This window comes from Photinus pyralis, unplaced genomic scaffold, assembly GCF_008802855.1.
Source record: "Photinus pyralis isolate 1611_PpyrPB1 unplaced genomic scaffold, Ppyr1.3 Ppyr1.4_LG7, whole genome shotgun sequence".
Classification (NCBI taxonomy): Eukaryota; Metazoa; Arthropoda; class Insecta; order Coleoptera; family Lampyridae; genus Photinus; species Photinus pyralis.
In genome coordinates, this window is record NW_022170738.1 from 2,446,483 (window position 1) to 2,467,558 (window position 21,076).

Consider the following 21,076-nt stretch of genomic DNA (forward strand, 5'->3'; position numbering starts at 1 on the left):
CCCGAGGGTTCCGAGACCGACCCGCAAGACCGTTGCTACCTCCGACCTTGAACAGATGCGAGGCCGTCCGCTTGGTGGCGCTCGAGTCCGTCCGCTCGCCCGTTTGTTTCTTCATTTTTCTTTCAGATAATGCGCTAAAAGGTGCTTGAACAACGTGGCCATTTACGAGGGAACCTATCACAAAAAATTATGGACTATCGCGAACTACTTGATTAAAATTATTAATCTAATAAAGGGTAAATTTCGTTTTTGTCCGAATATAACAAAGACATGATACGATATTTTAGAAGCAGGCATTTGTGCCTAGAACACATATCAGTTTCCGGGGGATGATTTATGGGGATTTAACTGCACCTGCATACGCGAGAGGAATTGGGGTGTAGAAGATTACGCAACCGGTAATCGCAAAGTTTCGTAAACTTGAATGTCACTTAATTAATTTATATACAGGGTGTCCCATTTATCTTGAGACAGTCGATTATTGCGGAAGCTAACGGGGATACCAAAAAATCACTTCATTATTCTTTAAATGGAGGGACCTATTTAATGATGCTGTGTTTTTTCCCTACACTTACCATTTTTTGAAGACACCCTTCCAAACGTGATTTTTTGTTTGAGCTACGAAGCTGTTCTGTCAAGAATTTCGCACATTTTTTTCTCAAATATGTAATAAAGGGCCATTTCTGCTTCCCAAATTCATCCATTCTACTGTAAATTAAATGTTGAATGTCAAATAACCGTCCACTCGTGATCGCATTGTACATGTGAAGTTAAAACGTCAACGTCGTTTGTAAATAATTGCGAGATGTGAAAAGCGAGATGAAAAGCGACCAGGAAATTTTGTGACATTACTTTTTAGATAAGCGTTTGTATAGGTGTATAAAATTTAAGTTAAACAGGTTGAATTTTTTGTGTTTGATCATTTGTTAACAACGAGGTTTCAGAACCCCAACCCGAATCTTCAGAAAATGAGCTTATTTTTGATATTAGATAATAAACAAGGGTGAATTTTTTAGGTGAATCAGTAGAGTAGTAGGAATCAGACTACTTCCTAAATCACAATGTTTGAAGAAATACTGGAAAGTGAATAGGTACCTCATCAGCAGCATCGAGAGGTGAGGGTGGATCGACCTGCACAGATTATCAATTTGGAAGGAGATCCAGGTCCAGCTCCAGTTCCAGCAGTGTTTGTGAAATGCTGTCAGATTTACCTACAATAAATTGGTCCAAATAAAGCTCTGTCCACCCCTTGGTCCCATAAAAAATGTTGGCTCGCAAGCAAAGAGTAATTATGGATACTCTTTGCTCGCAAGAGTTGTCCATTTAAACTCGCCGAATCCCTGGATGAAATAAAAGGATTAGCTCTCAAGGATCTATCGATTGGTTACTCGTAGAACAAACCAGCAATCGCGTGGGCAGATTTCCTATCTAGAACGCTCGCTAACCTTCAAAATTGGTTACTCATCGTACCACAAAGGTTACAGGAAACCGTACACCGGCTTTGTCGGTATTTCACGACTGCAGGTACTTAAAATTTCGGTATCGTGCATGCCGATTTCGCTTTGTTATTTAAAGGTTTTTACTTTTAAATGGGAATGAAGAGCACTTGACGTAATATCATATAATTTTTAATTACTAATTGGAACCTGCGAATGATTTCTAAACTTTCTTTAATTTTATTAAGAACGTGACTAAGTTTTTATATAGAAAGTAATTATAAATAAGCTACTCATTAAAAAAATGATACTACATACATGATTTCAATATGAAGGCAATTATATGGTGCATTATAGGTGGATAATTAATTTTTTAACACTTGCCGTGCGAAAATTTTTTTGGAGGGTGGTTATCCGCATAAACCAAATGGGGGACTTATTCAAGAGGGTGATTGCGCGACTCCGAGACGTAACACTTTAATCACAACCATCGCCGTTTTTTCCAAACGGAAGCTAAGAATGAGAGACGCTCGCTATAGCCGCAAGAAGCAGCCTTGTGAAAATCCAGACGTGAGTATAATGACCCATCTGTGTTTAAATAAAGATAGAAGTACGTGGAGTAATGACATCCTTCTCTTTACCATTGATTAAAATTAAAAAACAGTCAGTTTCCTTTAACGCTTATTAGTATGTTAAATTGACATTAACAACCCGTTCTGCTGTTAATGTTGGAATTGCTCTCAAATTTCTAATGCTAAAAATTAACTTTTTCTGACCGGCTCAGATTGCCACCTTATATGAATAGCAAGGACCCCCCAAGCATAATTGGGGTCCATTCTGGCCTGTATCGATCTTACAACACCGGCAAAATGTGCGGTAAAAACTTTTTCCAAAAGTAGCTCCCAACATTTTTCAAATAATGTGCCCGCAAATTTACATTTTCGGCTCCTAAGAAGACAAATACACTTACGTTCTTTTTTAAATGCACTTCGTATTATTCCAAATAGTGCAGTAGTCAGGCACTGATATTTTTATTTAACACACACAGAGAGCACTGAAATTTCAACCACTCTACAGAATGTTTCAAACACTATGCGTGCGATATACAAAGGATCGGCAACAAATGCGTTGAAGCGAAAACTTCACAGTTTCGGATAGGTTCGTGCGCGCACGGAAAAGCTTTCGAGCTTTGGGAGGCAAATTAAAAAAAAAATTAAATGCATCTCAAATTCCATACAATCAAAACCCCTCAAATACTTTCTTCTGCAATAAATCAACCTCATTCTCTCACACAAATTATAGGGCCATCATCAAAATTACAAGTGCTTGGTTTCAGCCAACTATTTTCCATAAAATTAGATTTCAGAAAACTCGAATTCGTGATTTCTATAAAGATTAATGGTACCGCATTGTCTGAACGGAAAATATCGCTTCAGCGCGTGCCTACAAGAATTGATTTTCAGCGAGCAGCTGAGTTGGTGAAAATCGGCCATTTTCCGATAAACAAATCTAGTAATTTTGTAAATTTTTTACGATGCGCGTTATTTATTTCTGATACGAAACTATGTTAGGGCAAATAGTAATGGTGTGCTTTTTAATTTCGATCTCCTTCGGTACGGAATTCGTAGTGAGTAAGGTTGTCGAAAAGAGGAGTGACATAGATTTGCAAACGTGTATAAAAAATTTTGAGGTTCACAAGGACAAAATTATTCGAACGCAAGATTCGAAAAATATGGGCGCTAAATATATTAACGAAATTGACTTGGGTTCGAGAGTGGAATGTTTGAGATTATGCTGTGAGACTGAAAACTGTGATGTGTTCGTCTTTGAAGAAAAGGTAAGTCTTTTGCTAATCAATTTCGCATTGAAAGTAGTGGCACACGTATGTGGTATAATTAGTGTAAGTATAACGGGATGGGGTGAAGCAGAATATAACACTTCACAGCCTATTGTTTTATTATTATAATTAATGTTCCACTGTAATTTGTATTCGTTGTTAATATGAGAAAACAAGCAATAAAAGTTAATTATTTGACCATTTTAGAAAGGATGAAGCTTGCACACAGTAGCCGTTTCATCTTTTTCCACAGCGTGTGTTCAAAATCTGTAACACATGATTGTCGGTAACTGGGTGTCAAAGAAATGGGACAGAGCATATTTCAAAAATTGTGTCCGTATGTAGAAGTATTAAAACGAATAAGGCTAAAAAAAGGCTGCGATAGAAAATGAATTCATTAATTCAACGAGGAAAACTACTGAAGGTATCAGAGATTCAAATTTGTGGGGGTAAATGTCGTCTAAAATATTTCTCAAATGAAAACGGTTGTATAAATAATGAAAACCCCTTCCAAACTATGGACCACTTGAACCAGTGTTTCGATTTTTCTTAAAACATTTATTTTGTTTTAAGGGGCTACACATTTCCGTTGGAACACCGTGTATGTATGGAGTAAATGTGTTGAGAAGCATATACAATTTTGAAAATGTCTCCATCACAAAATTGCCCGTAGAATAAAAAAAATCGCAAGAAATCAAGAATATCACTGTCCTTTCTCCCTGAGATAACGAATTTTGAATTTGGGCTTACATTTTACCAACATTTCCAATCGGGTTCAATTTTATGTGGTGAATTATGCTTTTTTTGTGCTGCTTATTCCCCTCCTCCACTTCTCACGTCTTCCTCCCTCTTCGAGCACCTCACTCCTGCTTCTCCCTGTGTTTTACTCGGCTATACCATAAACATCTGTTCTTTGCTTTCCTTTTCCTCTGAACATATTCTACATTTTATTTCTTCTTTTTGTTTCAATTTTTCTCTCTCTCTCTTTTCTTTTCCACATCTGAATCGCGCCATTATTTTAAAATCTTTTATTCCTTCCCATAAACATTTTGGGAACCACTCCATTATTAGTTCTTTGCAGGGTTCTTTGTAACTACCACTCCCTCGGGCGCCTCTAGCTTCACCCTCTCTTGTATTTTTAGATCTAGGTCCCTTTTTGTCAGCTCGTTTTCCATCTTTCCTCCTACTCCTCTCCCTTTCGACCTCAACCTATCCGCATCTATTCTTCCATAATATTTTCCTTTTTGTTCTTCCCACATTCCTTTTGATTCATCTTAGCTGTCAAGCATTCTTTTACCATCTCGCTTTCTTTTTCACTCCATTTCCCCATACAGTTCCTTGATTTTGTCCTTTTAACACCTTGTCTGTTTTCCCATCTTTCATCATCTTCCATCATTTTTCCATTTCCACTCTGTCAAACGCTACCTTTAAGTCCATGAAAACAACTTTCCGCCCTTTTTATCCAACTCCTTTTCCACCAACCTGTGTAATACATATATACAGTTGATCGTTCCCCTCTCTTTCCTGAAACCCATTTGTGCATGCTCCCCTTCTCTTCCACTTTTTTTTATCTTTCTACATAGTCTTTGTCGCCTCTTATGAAAAAATGCACTCTTACTCCTTGCTTCCATTCTTCACGTAAATTCACTCCCTTCCCTACCTTGTTTACTAGATTCCTCCTGCTTTCTTTGAGCCTCATTGTGGCGAAAATCCAAGCCTCATTTCCTATCTCGCCTCTCCCTGTCCCTTGCCCTTTCTTCAGTCTTTTTAGTTACTGCTCGATCTCTTCTCTTGTTATCTCTTCCCTTCTTGCCTCTTCCCTAGCCTCCTCTTTCTCCTGCTTTCCTTGTAGTACCTTGATAAAATGTTTTCATTTTTCTAATTATATTTCTCTTCCACTTGTTCTATTTTTCTTCATTCCTCTCTTTATCACCATCCAAACATCCTCTGTTTTTATTTCCCTCATTTGCTCAGCGTATTGTTTCTGTCTCTCCATCCTTTTTTCTTGACTTTTTTTGTTGTACTTTTTACTGTTCTCTTACCTCTTTCTCCTTTATTTCCTCTCTCCTTTCTTTCTCCATAATATATTTATCTCTTCTGTACACTCCCTGTCCCACCACTTCTTTCTTTTTTCCCTCCCCTCTCCTTCAGTTCTACTCCTCCTCTGTACTCTCTCCTATTTCTTCCCCTTATTCCTCTAGTCTCCCTCCTATACAGCGCCACCCATGTCTCTTGTCCATAGATGTATCTCCCTTCATCTTTGTGTCTTTTTAATTCTTGATCTTCTTATCTTCCATTTTACACTCGAACTTCATCGGTCAATTCTTCCAGTATTTTTTCACTTACTATTGTGTAATCAATGATCGACCTCTCAATTCCTCTCATGTTTGTGAATTGCCCCTGTCTCTCTCCATATTTCCGTTTAAAATTCTCCAACCTCTCTTTTCCGATAATTACAGTAACCTTCTCCCTCTTTGTTATACTCTTTATCGCTTAATTTTCTGTCTTGTGTTCCTCTTCCCATTTCTCCTCATTTTCCTTCGATGCATGTTTTGGCCTTAAATCGCCCCCCCCCCCTCTTCCCCATTATTGGACCCTCCTCCTCACTTTCATCTACCATATCTTCTTTTTTATTTTTTAAGTCAATTCCTTCTCTGTTGTATGTGGATATCACTTTCATTTTGTTTCCATCCACTTATACTCTTCCTCCTCATTCGTTTCATCCCCAATTCCCTTATTCCTTTTTTACCCCTAACATTCTTAACATTGCTACAAATTAATTGATGACCAGAGTTTGCTTTTTTAATTTTGAAGTAAGATGGCATAACTAAAATATATCAATTTTTACACTTTTAACTCGTTTTTACAGGGTTTTTTTGGTCAACATTTTGCCCTGTTTCATGTTTCTAAATGTAGTCTGTCTCGCTTTATTTTATGTTTAAATACGAATAGGCGAAACCTCTCTTCAACACTAGGAGTGGTGTCAGTGATCTCTTTAACGGCAAGGGTAGATAAAGAGAAACAAATAATTGTTTATTTTAATGACATCTGTCATTCTTGTTAGATAGGGAACGTGGAGCACGAAATAAAATGAAGTTCGGAACAGAAAACAATATCGTTTTCATGAAAACGACGGGAGACGTAAACCTGCTATTTTTGACGTCTAAATTAAATTTAAGGTCAGAATTTTAAGAAGCTTTTAATGATTTATACGGCTTCTGCTATAAGATAAAGTTTTGTATTATACACGACGATAAATGGAAACTATCTATCTCGTGAAAGTTAAAACAACCCCTTATTTTCTTGTATAATAAATAACTACTGCAAGCGTTTTATTTATATTAAGTGACCGCATGATTAAGTAATTTTGTAGGGTGCCATTGTCATGCTGATAGGGGCTCTTGAAAGGTCTCCTGTTATAAACAGTATTAAAACATTCTCTACATGACAAATCCAGAACGACCCTTGAATACTAAATCAATTAAGCCTCTGTTTAAATTGCGAATTCAGCTCAACGTCTACAGTAAGCTTTGTTACCTACTTTATTTTCCAAAGTTCCATAAATTTTTATGGTTAATACGGGCGAGGTGATTTCGCATAAGAGCCGAAATCCTCGTCGTCGGATTATTACCAAATTTGAGTTCGGGAGCGGAAAATTTTGAATACATTCATCGTACATTCACTCCGCCTATATTGACTATTATAGCCGTATTCTGAGTTCTGGAGCCTCTTCTTTTGGCCAGTAGCAAAATTGCGTAGACGTCGCCGGCTTGATCTCGGTATTGATTTGTTGTTTTCACTTTTAGCTCAAGGGCACGTCACGACCAGCTCCAGAAATGCAGATCTAGAACGATTTTAGTATAAAGGAACTGCACGCGATTGCCGCGTTATTATTATATTGTAAATTACGTTCTATTTTTTGATGGGATAATTTACTTTGTCCCCATTTTGATGTCTTGTATGAATCTGGAGATTTTTTTCGAAAACAGTAATGACATAACTTTAACTTCCTTTACAAACAGGTACCCTAATAACCAAACGATTGCTTGCGCCTAGGGATAACCAGGAGATGTGGAAATGGTCGGGTGTTTTTTTCGGAACAATGTTTTTATTTTATGCATTTTCAAAACCTCTATAAATTTTGCTCGGAAAACACGGAAACGCTTTAGCTTAATGTCCAAGAAGGGAAAAAATAAAAATTTTGTTTGTTAAGAGTATAAGAGTACCGAGTAGGTATAAGATGTGGTACCGAGAAAGGGGTAGGTACACCTTTGGAAACTATATTGGGTATGCACATTTCGACTTCTGATTTCGACGAGGTTTGGATTTTTGGCGGCTGAATCTGCAATTAGTTCTTATATTATAAACATGAAAGGGATCAAAATTTCACGCAATTTTCTGTGTATGTTCTTTAGGTATTTAAGAACATAATTATCGAACAGATTTTCAATACGACCTTTTAAACGAAAGTGGATAAATACAAACTAGATTCATAGCTAATTTGAAACAAAATTCAATAAAATGGATCAGCCAACCGCAATTAAGTTTCTCTTTCTCGTTGTGCATAATACAAAACATTATTTTAATAGCAGAAGCAGAACTGAAAATTCGAAATTTAATTTAGACGTCAAAAATAGCAACATTAGGATCTCCTGTCGTTTCCATGGGGGCAGTACTGTTGTGTGTTCCGAACTTCATTTTATTTCCTGCTTCTGGTCCCATTTTTAATGCATGACAGATGTCGCATTACAATGTATGTACAATGGTTTGTTTCATTTTATTTACCCTTGCCGTCATAAAATAAAATGATCGAACTTAAGGTCCACTCAAATGCGCGACGCGGTAATGCGGGAGCGGAGGCGGGACGGATCCGGGATATACAGGGTGTCCATTTTAAAACTTGCAGTCGGCCATATTTTCCAAACTAATGAAGATATTGAAAATCGCGCAAAACCGTTTCGGAGGTATCGAGGGGGAACCATAATGACGTTATGAGTGACAACCACCCACCCCCCTTAACCCCCAGCCCCTCCTCTTCAATAATCCTACATGGCAACCCCATACTTGTGACACATCGTTGCAAAGCTACTGAAAAATGCTTTCCAGTGGTACCAATAAAGTCAATATTCATTAAGACAATTTAACAAAAATGTGATAATTAACAAAAAAATTAAATGTTGACATTGAGGGATTTACCGCAAATTGGCCAAGAGCTTCAACCTGAGCTGCTTCATTAAACAATCTTGGTTGCTTTCTTTTTAGCGCATTTTTTAAGAATTAGAACTAGTTTTATCCTCCATGGTACTCTAATGAAAGGTCTCAACGAAAGGAACCGTTTTCTACCAACTACTGCCCTTCTTTCTGCCCTCTTATCAAAGTATGGGCTAGAGGGTGAAGAGGGGGGGGGGGGGGGGGAACTAGTTTTATCCTTCATGGTACTCTAATGAAAGGTCTCAACGAAAAAAATTAATTACTACCAACCATAGCCCTCCTCCTCGACCTCTTATCATGACCGGCTATCTTCCCTTATACCTCAAGAACGGATTGTCGGAAGAGGGTACTCACAAAAGGCGATTGAGACGTCTGCAAGAAATATATCCATTGGTGATGTAAAAACAAAACCTATTTCGGTTTAAAAAATGCGCTTTATCTGCACAAGACCTGTGCACAATTTATACTTGTTTTATTGACTTACAGTACAGCTGAACGTGTGGAAATAATATTCATTTATGGCTCCGAAAATCGATCATCTTTTACGACAGCTAGAACGTTTAATGAGAGACGTCTCGGAAGAAATGTAAGCCATGCCTATGTTCAAGATTTGGTCGCTAAATTCTAAGAAACGAGATCTGTTACCAAATTTCATCATTTGTTTCTCACGTCATCTTAGGGTAAGAATTTTGGAAACAAGAAGATTCCATTGATTCTCTACCTAATGCGTTGTAAAAGCCATGTTGATTTTGTTAAGTTTTTATGTACTGAACTATAATTAAAATTACAGTTCAATGTTTTTATGTCTCTATAGCTCTGCCAGTTGGGGGAAAAAAATTGCACCCTTCGGCCTTCTATGTAGGTTTTTTTTTCATGGAAATTAACTACCAATCCATATATGGATTCAACGGTCACATGAAAGATACGTTTTGATTATCTACTTTGAATGAGTTTTTAAGAAAATAGTGGGGGAACGAAAATGGAGCAAGAACCAGTAGCAAGATGAGACGATTTTGGCGTTATTTCTTTAATGACCTAAAAAATAGAAGAAATGTTGCCTTGAAGAGGAGGATGCGGACAGTAAATGAACCAAACAACGCGCCTGACGCAGAGTCTATTAAGGTGGAATAAGTTTCATTCCTTTATTTTCAAGTTCGAATCCGAAACTCTTTTTTGTTTAAGGCATGAATTTCACAACCACTTCCTAGGTCACCAACAAATTTCAGGTAGCATACCGGGGTTTCCGACTCTATAGGTTAAGGTTTAAGTAAACATTTGATTTCACAGAGTTCGGGCTTTAGACCGGAAATATTCATATTTTGAGTTCAAGTCCCATATTTCATGGTTTACACTTAAATTCGTCTTCAGCAAAATTTAATATTAAAATCTTAATTTTCAGTGGGTATACCTACATTTTCAGTCAGCTTCAAATTGAATTCTATAGTGAGTTTAATTCACTCCCCTAGTGATGAAATCGTACTGCCGTTTTTTGTTTCTTAAGAGTGGGTTTGTTAGAAGTTCACCGCCATACTCATCATTTGCTAGAAATTACGAAAGATCCTCTCGACGCACCTTATTTATCTAACCTTTATCTAAAGTATGTACAAAAATGCCATTGTACATTCTACGCACATAAATTAAGTATCTGTAGTACAATATAATCAGAGATTAGGAGGATTTGAATACTTCTTGAGGATCTAGAATTCGAATACTTCAAAAGAAAATGTTCGTTGCAATCAGTAGGTATTGAAGTTTGGACCAATGCAAAGTTACATCAGCTTGTGATTCAATAACAGGGTTTCAAACTTTAGAATCGATGACCATAAGTATTTTAGATGCTCATCGTCAGCACTACCTTGCACCCTTTTGAGGGCTCATAAAAATGCATAATAGGAGGAGTAACAAAAATTGATCCATGGATTAAATTTACGTGCCATTTTCTTTGAACTACCCTTTAATCAGTGATAGTTGAAAACCATATTTGATTATAACGGGTCCTTTGGTTGTTGAGTTCTCTACCACGCAGTAAATACTCTAACTTTGTATATTGCTCTGTTCCTGAATCAGCGACACTTTAAATTTAATTATGCAAATTTGCAACGGCGAGGGTAGAACTTTTCATTTTGCTTGTATAGTCCAATTCGAGTGCTTCACGTTCGGATAATGCAAGTGTAATAAAATTTAGACCACTCGTTCCAAATTCCAAGCCCACATCTTATCTAAACGAAAACATAATGTAATGACTTTATTAGGTCAAGCAAACAGTGTAATTTACTTTAGTAATTTTTCGACATGTCTCATACAGTCATAAATTTATCGATGAAATCCAGCCACCGTTTTTAATGCTGGAAAATATTCGGCTTACTTTAAAGTTGTATTCGTTTGATGGTCGAGTCGAAAGCATTAGATTTAAGAGCTTTATGTTTCCCAGTTTCCGCATGGCAGGTTCCTTGTAGCCGACACAATTGTCTCTGCAGCTTTACATTGCTATTTTAATCCACTCAACCTAATTTTATATATCTGTTAAAAGTTACCTTACGGAAATAGAATAGAACTTCTGTAACTTTGTGTAAATTGCCCTAATTGTACTATACACACGGATAAACAAGCTGCAGGGCATCCAGTTTAAAGGGGGATGCGTGGGAAATGAGCATTTAGGTTGACTAAACTCACTGGAGATTTTCGAAGATGAATTCCTACATAACGTCAATATGTGAAAATACAGTGCCTTTTCATTGCAGAATGCCGGAAGTTGTTACCTTTTTCAATGCGGTCCGCCCGAAGACTTTAAATGCAAATTTACGCATCACGCCAATTACTCGAGCGCGATATTGGGAGTCAATCGGCACGTACCCGATCTGGAAAGTCAAATTAAATTGACGAAGCACGAAAAGGAGCTGGCAAAATTAAGGTAAAGGTAATCAGTATCAGAATTGCAAAATATATGTGACCTAAATTGCAGCTTCAGAAAATCACAGCCCGAAGGCGATGCTGAGAAAAACAAAAGTCCAGAAATTAAAACAACTCCATCCACGACAACAATAACAGAGGTGAAGGTCGCTCCTGTTTCGCCAACCAAGCCAATATTGGTCGAAAATACCGGTGAGTAATTCTTATTGATGATTTTATGACGCGTACCAAGAGGGTGTTTTTTGGGAGCTTTAGTTAAATGACTAAACCTCTCTGGGAAAGTGAAAAACATCCAAAGAGGCCAGTGAAAACCGTTTTTCAAAATCTCGTTCCTAACCTCAAATATTGGGAAAATGAGATTAATTAATTAATTAATTAAAATGTTTAAATTGTATCTTAAATTTACTTTTTACGTATTTCCGGTATTTGTACAGTCTTATTGGGTCACCCGGTACAATAAAACTTTGGGAGAATGTTGAATTAAAATTAATAATAATAAATAATACTAATAATAGTAAAATGTGATAGAACCAGGGCACAGTTTATCTTTGGTAAATATGTGTTCGAATTTGAACAATAAAGGTAAATTGATGGATAATCGCCATAATCATTGTTGCTTCTATTCAAACGATTATAAATTACTCTTATGGTATAGTACGTATATCATATGAAAAAATGTGAAAACGGTTTCATCAAAATTCCTTATCCTTATCACTTAATCTTTTTATTGAGTATTCGATTACACAGTTACTTACTACGTTCTGGGAAACCATATCTATGCACAAGTAATTTAGAAATGTCATTCGATTACTTCATCGTCTTCATCGATAAAAAGTGTGAGTGTGAAGGTTTCAGGCACCTTTTTAAATAGAACCAAGCACATACACCAGTATTACTGCGTTTATATCTAATGTACATTAATTTTCGAATTTGAAACAATCAACAAAAAAATGGACAGTATACCTATAGTGTGTCCCAGATCGCGTAAGATTGCATGGGTAACTTTCTTATTATTAAAGATAGAGAATTGGTTAAATGGACAATGTTTTGCAGTTGTAGAATTAAAATTTGCTTGAGAAAATTCAAAATGTCAAATAAGTTGGACGTGATTTCAAAAAAATTAAAATTGGCCATTTCCTTGAATGTGTCATATCATCGAAAGTATACGAGATACAAAAGAAAGGTGCGAGCGCAACTGCAAGATCTTTAGATTATAATGACGCGGGTTCGAACCCCCGAGCGCGCGTCTTTTTTTTCCTATAATAGATTGCGACCAAAAGAATTGACCGAAGAAAGTAGTAATCACTTCTGTTAAGTGCCACTGCCACTTTCAAATTTTTTTACACAACTTTTGTTTTATTTTGCTGCTTATTTTTGTATACAAAAGAGCATATGTTTAAGATTGAAAGATAATGTGCATTAATATTATACAGCGTCGCTGATGAGTCTGGAAACGGTCGATTATCGGGGAAAATATCATTGTTAACTAGGCAGTAATAATTTTAAATATACAGGGTTGCTCATAATTCATAAAGGCATGGCACACCAAAATTGCATGTTTTTAAATGGACCATGGATTATTCAATATTTCAATTCTTCTCGCAAAATATATCTAAATTAGATCGTTTCCGAGTTATTGAGTTTTGAAAATAAACGCTAAACTTTTAAAATTCATTAATAATTGAACAAAAATCAATAATTAATGATTCCAAGCAATCATAACAAACTTCACAAACGGTTCTTCGCAGTACCAAAGAATGTTTTCAAAAGAAATTCGTGATGTCATTAATTTTTGTTCTTCATTCAACAAATTTTTTTAAAACAATGACTTATTTTCAAAACTTGATAATTCGGAAACGATTGAATTTGGGTGCATTATGCTTCTTACAAATTATGTTTAAAATTGAGAGAGGAATTGAAATATCGAATAATATACAGGGTGTTCCATTTAAAAAATTCAATTTTAGTGTGCCACGCCTGTATGACCCTGTATAACTAAAAGTACTACGGTCTAGTAGACATTAAAGAACCTCGAATCATTTGTATCAAACTTTTTTTGATACCTTGTATATTTTTCCCGATGATCGACCGTTTCCGGTCAGCGACCCTGTATATTTTATTATTTACATATTACGTACCTATACAGGGAGAGTTTTTCAGATTTCAAGTAAGAGTTTTTGAAAGTAACAGGAGTAACAGATCGGACTCTTATATTTAATTACGGTAATATCAAGTGATAGAATGCTGTAGTAGGTACCGAACAACAGGATCATCTTCATCATATTGCGTAAGTAAAATACTCTAAACTCCACTACCCAATACCAATGGAAACCCTTCCTGTTCCTAGGGGCTGTTAGAAATCGCTGGTAACTTTAAAATGCCCTAAAAGACTCTAAAATGCATTTGGACACCCTTATTGCTTGTAAAAGATTTTAAAAGGTTTGAAGTTTGAGATAAGTATTACTTAAATGCTCGTAAAGATTACTGAAAGCTCTTACACTCTTAGTCACTGCCCAAGGCTTTTAAGGGTCTGATACGCTCTAAATTAAAAAGCTGTAGAGATCATTAAAAACGTTTAAAGGGCTAACATTTCATGGCCATGAAGGCTTGAATGTTGAATATTCTAAAAGTATTTTCTTCGACTAAAGGCCAATAATCCCCTGAAAGGCTAAAGAAGACCCAAAAAGACTTCTCTTGATGACCCTCATAGCTCTTTAAAACATTTAGAGGTTCTTGAATATTTTCTTTTTTAAGTGAATTGAAAACATATGGAATCATGTGTCTTGAAAACTGTCATCGTACATTTACATTTTTCCCTGTTTCCCACTACAGCAGTACTGTACTGTTATGGAAACAGGAAATAAGGGGGATTGAGGATATAAATGTGGAACGAAATGAAGTGTTAGCATCAGAATTTAACGAAGTCTTTGGCATGGGCCTCACTGTGCCTCGTTTTATGCTCGATTTTATGTTAGTTATGTCTTCTGCTATTGACTTCGTTACTACAAGTTTGTGTAATCCCAATTTCACAGTAACATAGTGTCGCACCAAAACGCAAAAGAAGCAATACACGAAAATGCGTCAATATTGAAAATGTTACACAATTCTTTGGTATTTTTATGCTAAAGTCGAGGCTAACTCTTATTATATTCTTTACAATAAGGCAATTACTAATTACAAAATATGCAGTTTTTCATCCGTCGTAATGTACTTACCTACGTGATAAATTTACCCGCTTGCACAAATTATCCAAGGATATTTGAGTAATTACGATAGCAATGAATGTTATATTGATAATGACGCAATTTGGCGATTTCCGCATATTCTAAAATGTCATTTTTACCCAAAATACGAATCCTCATGATAACGATACATTACACTTCTTGCATCACATTGTTTTGTGATTAAATTAGAATCTCATTTTCGTACTGATTTAGCACGTTCCCATCAACCACGGTCATGTTTGGAAGATTTGACGAAATTATTTAAATCATGCTGAACACAATAGGGCAGGTGGCTAGAAAGTTTCTCTTTTGTTTTCGTTAAAATTTATGAACTCAAGTGCAGTAATTGACGAGGCATAAATAAATAATGCAAAAACATTTAAAAATTTACGGAAGTTTGCCCTTAGAAGCGTGAAATTCTGTAAGACTAAAAATTAGTAGTCCAAAACAGTCACAGTCATCGCACGACTTTACCATCATTTGCACAAATTCCAAACAAAGCTAATCGCCTTATCTGATCGTTTATATCGATTCGAGGTCTTCAAACAAAAAGCTTTTAAGTTAACATAGGGGTTTATGAGGAAATTAGTAAATATTTAGACTAGATCATGATATACGAGTACACACGTTCTAGGTAGGTACAAAATTCATCACACTTTCAGTTTGGATACAGAAATGATTAGGCTGAATTGAGGGTGTGTTAGCTAGGGGCAACAAATAATTTCCTAACAAAACCCCCATAGAATAGCTCAACCTAGGCAAACAATAACTAACCATTACGCGGTTAATGTTTCAAAAAATAGGAAGTACTAATCCAGATATTAACAGCTAATCCGCATTATCTCATTAAATTAGCAAATAGATTAACGAAATTATGAAACGGCCCATACTGCACATATGGAACGCAGCATGCCCAATTTGAAATGAAACCGATGTGATTGTGTTTTTAAATTAATAGCATTATTTGTTTACTCTTCGTGGTTAATTTCTAATTAAGCCTTTTCCTTTGTTGTGAAACAAAAGTTTCTCTTTCGTCAAAACCAAATACAATGGAGATTGTGTGGACATATATTTCTTTGAGTTATTCATTACAACATGGACGTAAAGTAGGTTTGTCATCACAAATAAAACACACATCTTGTTTAATTTGTAATTAGCAATTCCTTTAGAGAAGGAGCTTGAATCATTGTTATTCAGGTTTTTATTCAGGAAATTCTCACTTACTATTTAATTTGCATTTTCGTTCGGTGTTGATACCTACCACAAGATAAAAATGCTACCAATTAAGCTTGAATAATCTACTCGCTCCGATTAACCGCGGGACATTTGTTTTAAACGTCAGAATTTGCGTTAATCCAAATCCCGTGCGATCAAAACTCTAAAAATGAAAACTTAATCAGGCACTCGCTCATCAGAAAATCCTAAAGCTTTAGATAGTCACGGCATATTTATCTGTTTTAACTTCCATTACAAACGAAAAAGGCTATTGCAGAATCTGAGGCTAAAAGAATTCATATACATTTCGGAAAACAGGGAATAAGATATACTATCTGTTACAGAAATACATGGCTCCCTTGTAGAATTGTTTGTTCTTAAAGAAGCTCTGATTATGAAGAACATTTTCTGAAAATTAAGATTAGGAAAATAGTTATTTTTAGTACAAGTGAGCAGGGGCAGTATTTACTCTTGACCTCTAGATTAGAACACACGTGACACGAGCGAGCGGAGCGAGCGAGTAGTGTTCATCTCTAGAGCGAGAGTACAAGGACGGTTGCTCAAGAGTACTAAACGTAATTTTCTCCACATTCATATTACTTATTTAAGTAAAATAAATTTAACGTTTGCAGAATACCTCCTATGATTTTCTTACATTAATTTTCATAGCAACCGAAGGCATAGTAACGAATCGACGAATTTTGCTCACTAGTGATCAAACGGCCCTTTTGCTCACGATAAATAAAGAAGAAAGCATGCTATTGATTAAACATTTTAGGTAGTTACAGTGTCACTGATTAATTTAAAAATCATTTTTTGAGTATCAAGCAAATTCAATTTCAAAAAAGTATCTTATGGACAAAAGCTCAAATTTTAGTTGATATTGGAGATAACTTCATCAATGACGTTCTATTTTCAAACCACACTGTGTAGTACTATTTATTAGGTAGATAGATACTCAATCGACATTCTATCGTATAAGTAAGCGGGAGGAAATGAAACAAAAAGTTTGACTTTTTGGGATGTTATCATGAGTATCTTACTACCCATTGTAAGGCAGAAAAATGGTAAAAACTGACAATTTTAGATACTTTTACAGTGGACCACTTTTTCTCAGGTTTGACCCAAAGTTGGTATTTTTTAATTGCAACACCCTGTATATCTTAACGTCCACTTTTTTTATTTTTTTTACTGATTACATTGATGAATCACAACCTATATTTTTCATATACCTACGTAATTATATATTATATATAATACATATATCATCTATTTCAAATTTTTGGAATGACCCTTAGCCATTTTTATTGATTCGTATCGTCTGCGTTAGTTACCATGGATATAATAAACAAAACAAAATCTGTATGAATCTATGGCCTAAGGCCTACTATTAAAAAAAACCGTAAGGTTTGTATTTTTGGTTCATGACTACAATTTAAAAAAAAATAGATTGTGATACATCAATCATGAAAAGTAATGAAAAAGTTGACGTTAATATATACGGGATGTTGCATTTTCAAAATACCAACTTTTGGTGAAATCTCTATCTCCAAATCTCCAAAAATATTTTTACTATTTTTAGATTCTACGTAAAAATATCTAAAATAGAGAGTTTTTACCTTTTTTATCTTAAGATATGACAACATCCCAAAAAGTCAACTTTCTCGTTTTCACCCCGCATCTCAAAAACAAATGTAGCTAGATTGATTATGTTTGTGGTATTAAAAGTTCCACAAAAAAGTGGCAGAGGGTCGCGAAAATCACAAGTCTATCTTTAAAATCAGCTGAGACTGCAGTCTGAATCAAAATGGTAGAGTAGATCTCTTGCTTTGGAAATTTCGTAAGAAGCTCTGAAATACTATTGAAACCGTACCCAAACTATCACAGCTTTATGAGAACTATCTCAACGGTTCCTTGAAATTATCTCAGAATTCTGAAAACGATGAAACTCCCATAAATCTTTTATGAAATTCTCCCAGGCTTTGTATGAAATAGCTCCCATGAAATTGTTTCGAACCTCTGACGAATCTCTCGGGACGCTTTCAGCACCTCCGCCAAAGTCCAAAAACTCTTTCTGAAGCTCTCTTAAAATTTTTTACGAAGTTCTGAACCCCTTTTGAAATTCTTATGAAAGCTCTGTAATAGTTATTTACATAAAGCTCAGGAAAATGACACATTACTGGCGAGGAATTTCCGAGTCAAGTAATGTCATTTTACTGACGAGTTTTGTATTAAATTTTACCCGAAATCGTATTTTAATATAACATTTCAATTTGTATATAACACTTTTCATTAATGTCAATCTGTCAGTGATGACAGGAGGCATTATAGAGATTACAAATGTCACAAATGCGGCCGGTAAAGTGATGGTGCGGCCGGAAAGTGATAGCTGCGGCCAGTAAAGTGACAAGCGGCAGGAAACTCTGCCTCTGTCATGGAAACTCAAATTTCCTGACAGAAAGTAGGCATGAAAATGAAGGTTTCAGAACGATTTTGGGTAAAATCTCTTAATTTAATGCTCTTAAAAAATTCTTCTAGAAGTTCCGAAACCCTTAAAATTGTCTTAGTAAAACTTCGAAAATCTCCTACATCTTAGAAGCTTTTTCAATTTAAGTTCCTTTCAAGTCTATCCTTACGTTACGTTTCTTACGTTAAGAGCTAAAATAGTTCTATTATAACACTCTCGGAACTTTTTAGAAACTACACTGAAAGCATCTCGAAAGGGAAGTTCTACTGAAATCTTCTTCGAAAGCCACTATCGAAGCATTCTCGACGGACATTCTTGAAACAACGTTCTTTAAATAGCTTTGAGGCACTGGAATTTTTGAAACGTTCTTTCCAAACTTTCTGAAAATTCTCTACGAAACATTATTGTAGTTTCTTGGATATGTCTTGAAGCTATTCTGTAGTTTGGTTGGAATTTCCAGAAATGACGTAGAAACGCCTGAATCCAGAATTCCACCCCCAACCCTTTTGATCAACGCGTTCTAAACATTCTGGAAGCGCTTTTGAAACTTCTTGGCATCGTTTTCCAATTAATTATGTCAACTTCCTGAATACTCCGCCACCAAAACTATTTTAAAGAACACGTTCGAAAGGATATAAAAGTACGTTTGAAATTTTCTTGAAAATCTCTGGTCTTTAAGTTTCTTTAAAGTTCAAAATTCAACAATGCTGACAATTCCAGAACCTCAGCTCTGATTGTTGAACTTTGAACCTAGGATTTGAGCTTTGGGCATTGAACATAGGATTTTCAGTATTAAACCCTATCTTAGAATAGAACATTATGTCTTGAGTAACAACTTTAAACCTTAAATACTGAATCCTGAGCGTTAGTTCTTTACTATTAAACCTTGGCCTTCGAACATCGTATGATCTGGTTCTGGAAGCTTAAATTGTGAACTTTTCACCTTTGAATTTTAAATTTGCCTCTTTGATTTTATTATGAAACATTGATTGATTGCAGGAAAATCTATATGTGGTAAGACGAAGAATAATACTAATCGATCTATGATTATCTTATCACCAATCTCAAAAACATATTTTTTCCTTCATTCAATTACGATAACATATATACTTAACCTCATCCAAGCACTCAAAACAAAGTTTGTAATCTAAAAACAAGGCAACTGGGAGCTAGTTTTCGATACATAATTAAGATATTTCCAACATTTTAATAGCACTTTCACGTTAAAAGTAGCTGAAAACGTGGACAGATGGATAAAGGAACGTCTTTCCAAAAACTTTAGGTAACCAGCTGTTCTAGTAAAAATTCTACTAAAAGCAACCGAAGAAAAAAAATCGTTAAGCCGCTTATGAGGAAGAGGCGAAGAGTGCCTTAACGAGAATACAAACATGGAATAATTTTTCTGACCAAACGACACCAATACCTAGTCTGTAAGTGGTGTAGCTCTGGAGCCTTTGTGACTCAGACAGACAGACAGACATAAGGATCGCAAAAGTGCAGTTTTTAATTTTTGAAAGTGAAAGTGCACCAAAAATGAGTGTGACAGCACTTCCCAGTAAAAAGTGGGCGCAGACGTGAACAGAAAGGGGGACGGGCGGGCTTGTGTGTTTGTTGTACAGATACATGAGACACTATTTAGTATTTACTATTACTACCTACAGACAGATTCATCACTTGATACTTTTGAAGTAAGCATTTTTGCCTAGAAAAGATATCAGTTTCAAGGGATGATTTATTGGGGTCTAACTGTACCTGCATAAGCGAGACGAATTGAGCTGGAGCCGAGGATGTACATTTATTTCTTTCCGGGGTTGCAGTAAACTTTCTGACTGCGACTACCAGTTGCGTAATCATATATTTCAATGTTAATTAATTGATATATACAGTGTCCCATTTATCTTGAGATAGTCGATTATTGCACAACCACAATCTACTGCAAATATCAAAATTCCCTATACTTACCATTTTTTGTAGACACTCTTCTAAAAGCGCGATTTTTGATTTGAGCTAGGAAGCTGTTCTGTCAAGAATTTAGCACATTTTTTTGTATATCAATCATACGCATATTTTATATTGCCATACAGCAAAATGATTTCTCTTTTCAAAGATCTTAAAACATACAGCCATTGCACTTGAAAAACAAAAGTTGCGATTTCCCGATAAACTGGAAGTGATACAGGAAGTTTCAAAATGCGATTGGATAGATCGGAATGTCAGATATAACATCCTATTTGACAATTTTTTCGTACCTAGCCAAATAAAAGAGGATTAAATATCATGATCCTTTTATTTCGAACGCACTGTATTTAATTACCTATAATAGCGGGCGATCAAAAATATGTGGCGGTCGAGTAACCTTTAGAAGTTCCAGGTACGATTTCCCATGTAAACAAAAATTCCAAAGGTGACTCGATAGCAACTCAGATTTAACGAATGATTCCAAAAATATTGCAAATAGGTCACTGTAATAATAGATCTGCTATGTCAATGTTTGAATTGATTCTAAATAAGAAAAAAGGGGATCAACACGTAGTCAGAGAAAATATTAATATCAAAACAGGCGTAATCATTTGATCAAAGGTTAAGCAAGGAGAAATTTACATTTGAATTTTGGTCGTAGCGGCCGTCTGAATTCAGAAGGGCGCGTTCTGAAAATCTGTGACAGACAACAACAAAAAATAAAAATAAAAGTGGTAGTGAATCGAGCTGCACATAAAATATTGCGAAATCACAATTCTAAGGTCTGACACGGAGGCAATCGGATATTAAACTGTAA

At 35.6% G+C, this 21,076-nt stretch overlaps 2 protein-coding genes across 5 annotated transcripts in view; one reads left to right on the forward strand and one right to left on the reverse strand.

Moving 5' to 3' along the window:
* The window catches only part of LOC116175585 (protein phosphatase 1 regulatory subunit 14C), a 100,136-nt gene that overhangs the window by 74,127 nt on the left and 4,933 nt on the right, over nt 1-21,076 (reverse strand). Inside the window, exon 1 of one of the 2 annotated variants that reach the window (XM_031493771.1) lies at nt 2,407-2,558. The exons of the other annotated variant lie outside the window; for it this stretch is intronic. The gene's annotated coding sequence lies outside the window, so the exon portion shown is untranslated. Of the gene's footprint in view, nt 1-2,406; nt 2,559-21,076 lie in introns of those variants that run through there. 2 annotated transcript variants of the gene reach the window in all.
* Nucleotides 2,884-21,076, forward strand: part of LOC116175584 — a 34,869-nt gene continuing 16,676 nt past the window's right edge. For 2 of the 3 annotated variants that reach the window (XM_031493767.1, XM_031493768.1), the window contains exons 1-3: nt 2,884-3,273; nt 11,226-11,395; nt 11,447-11,586. In XM_031493767.1, the coding sequence (XP_031349627.1) occupies nt 3,001-3,273; nt 11,226-11,395; nt 11,447-11,586 (583 nt within the window). In that variant the 5' untranslated portion in view covers nt 2,884-3,000. The remainder of the gene's footprint in view (nt 3,274-11,225; nt 11,396-11,446; nt 11,587-21,076) is intronic. The other variant, XM_031493769.1, reaches the window with a different exon arrangement.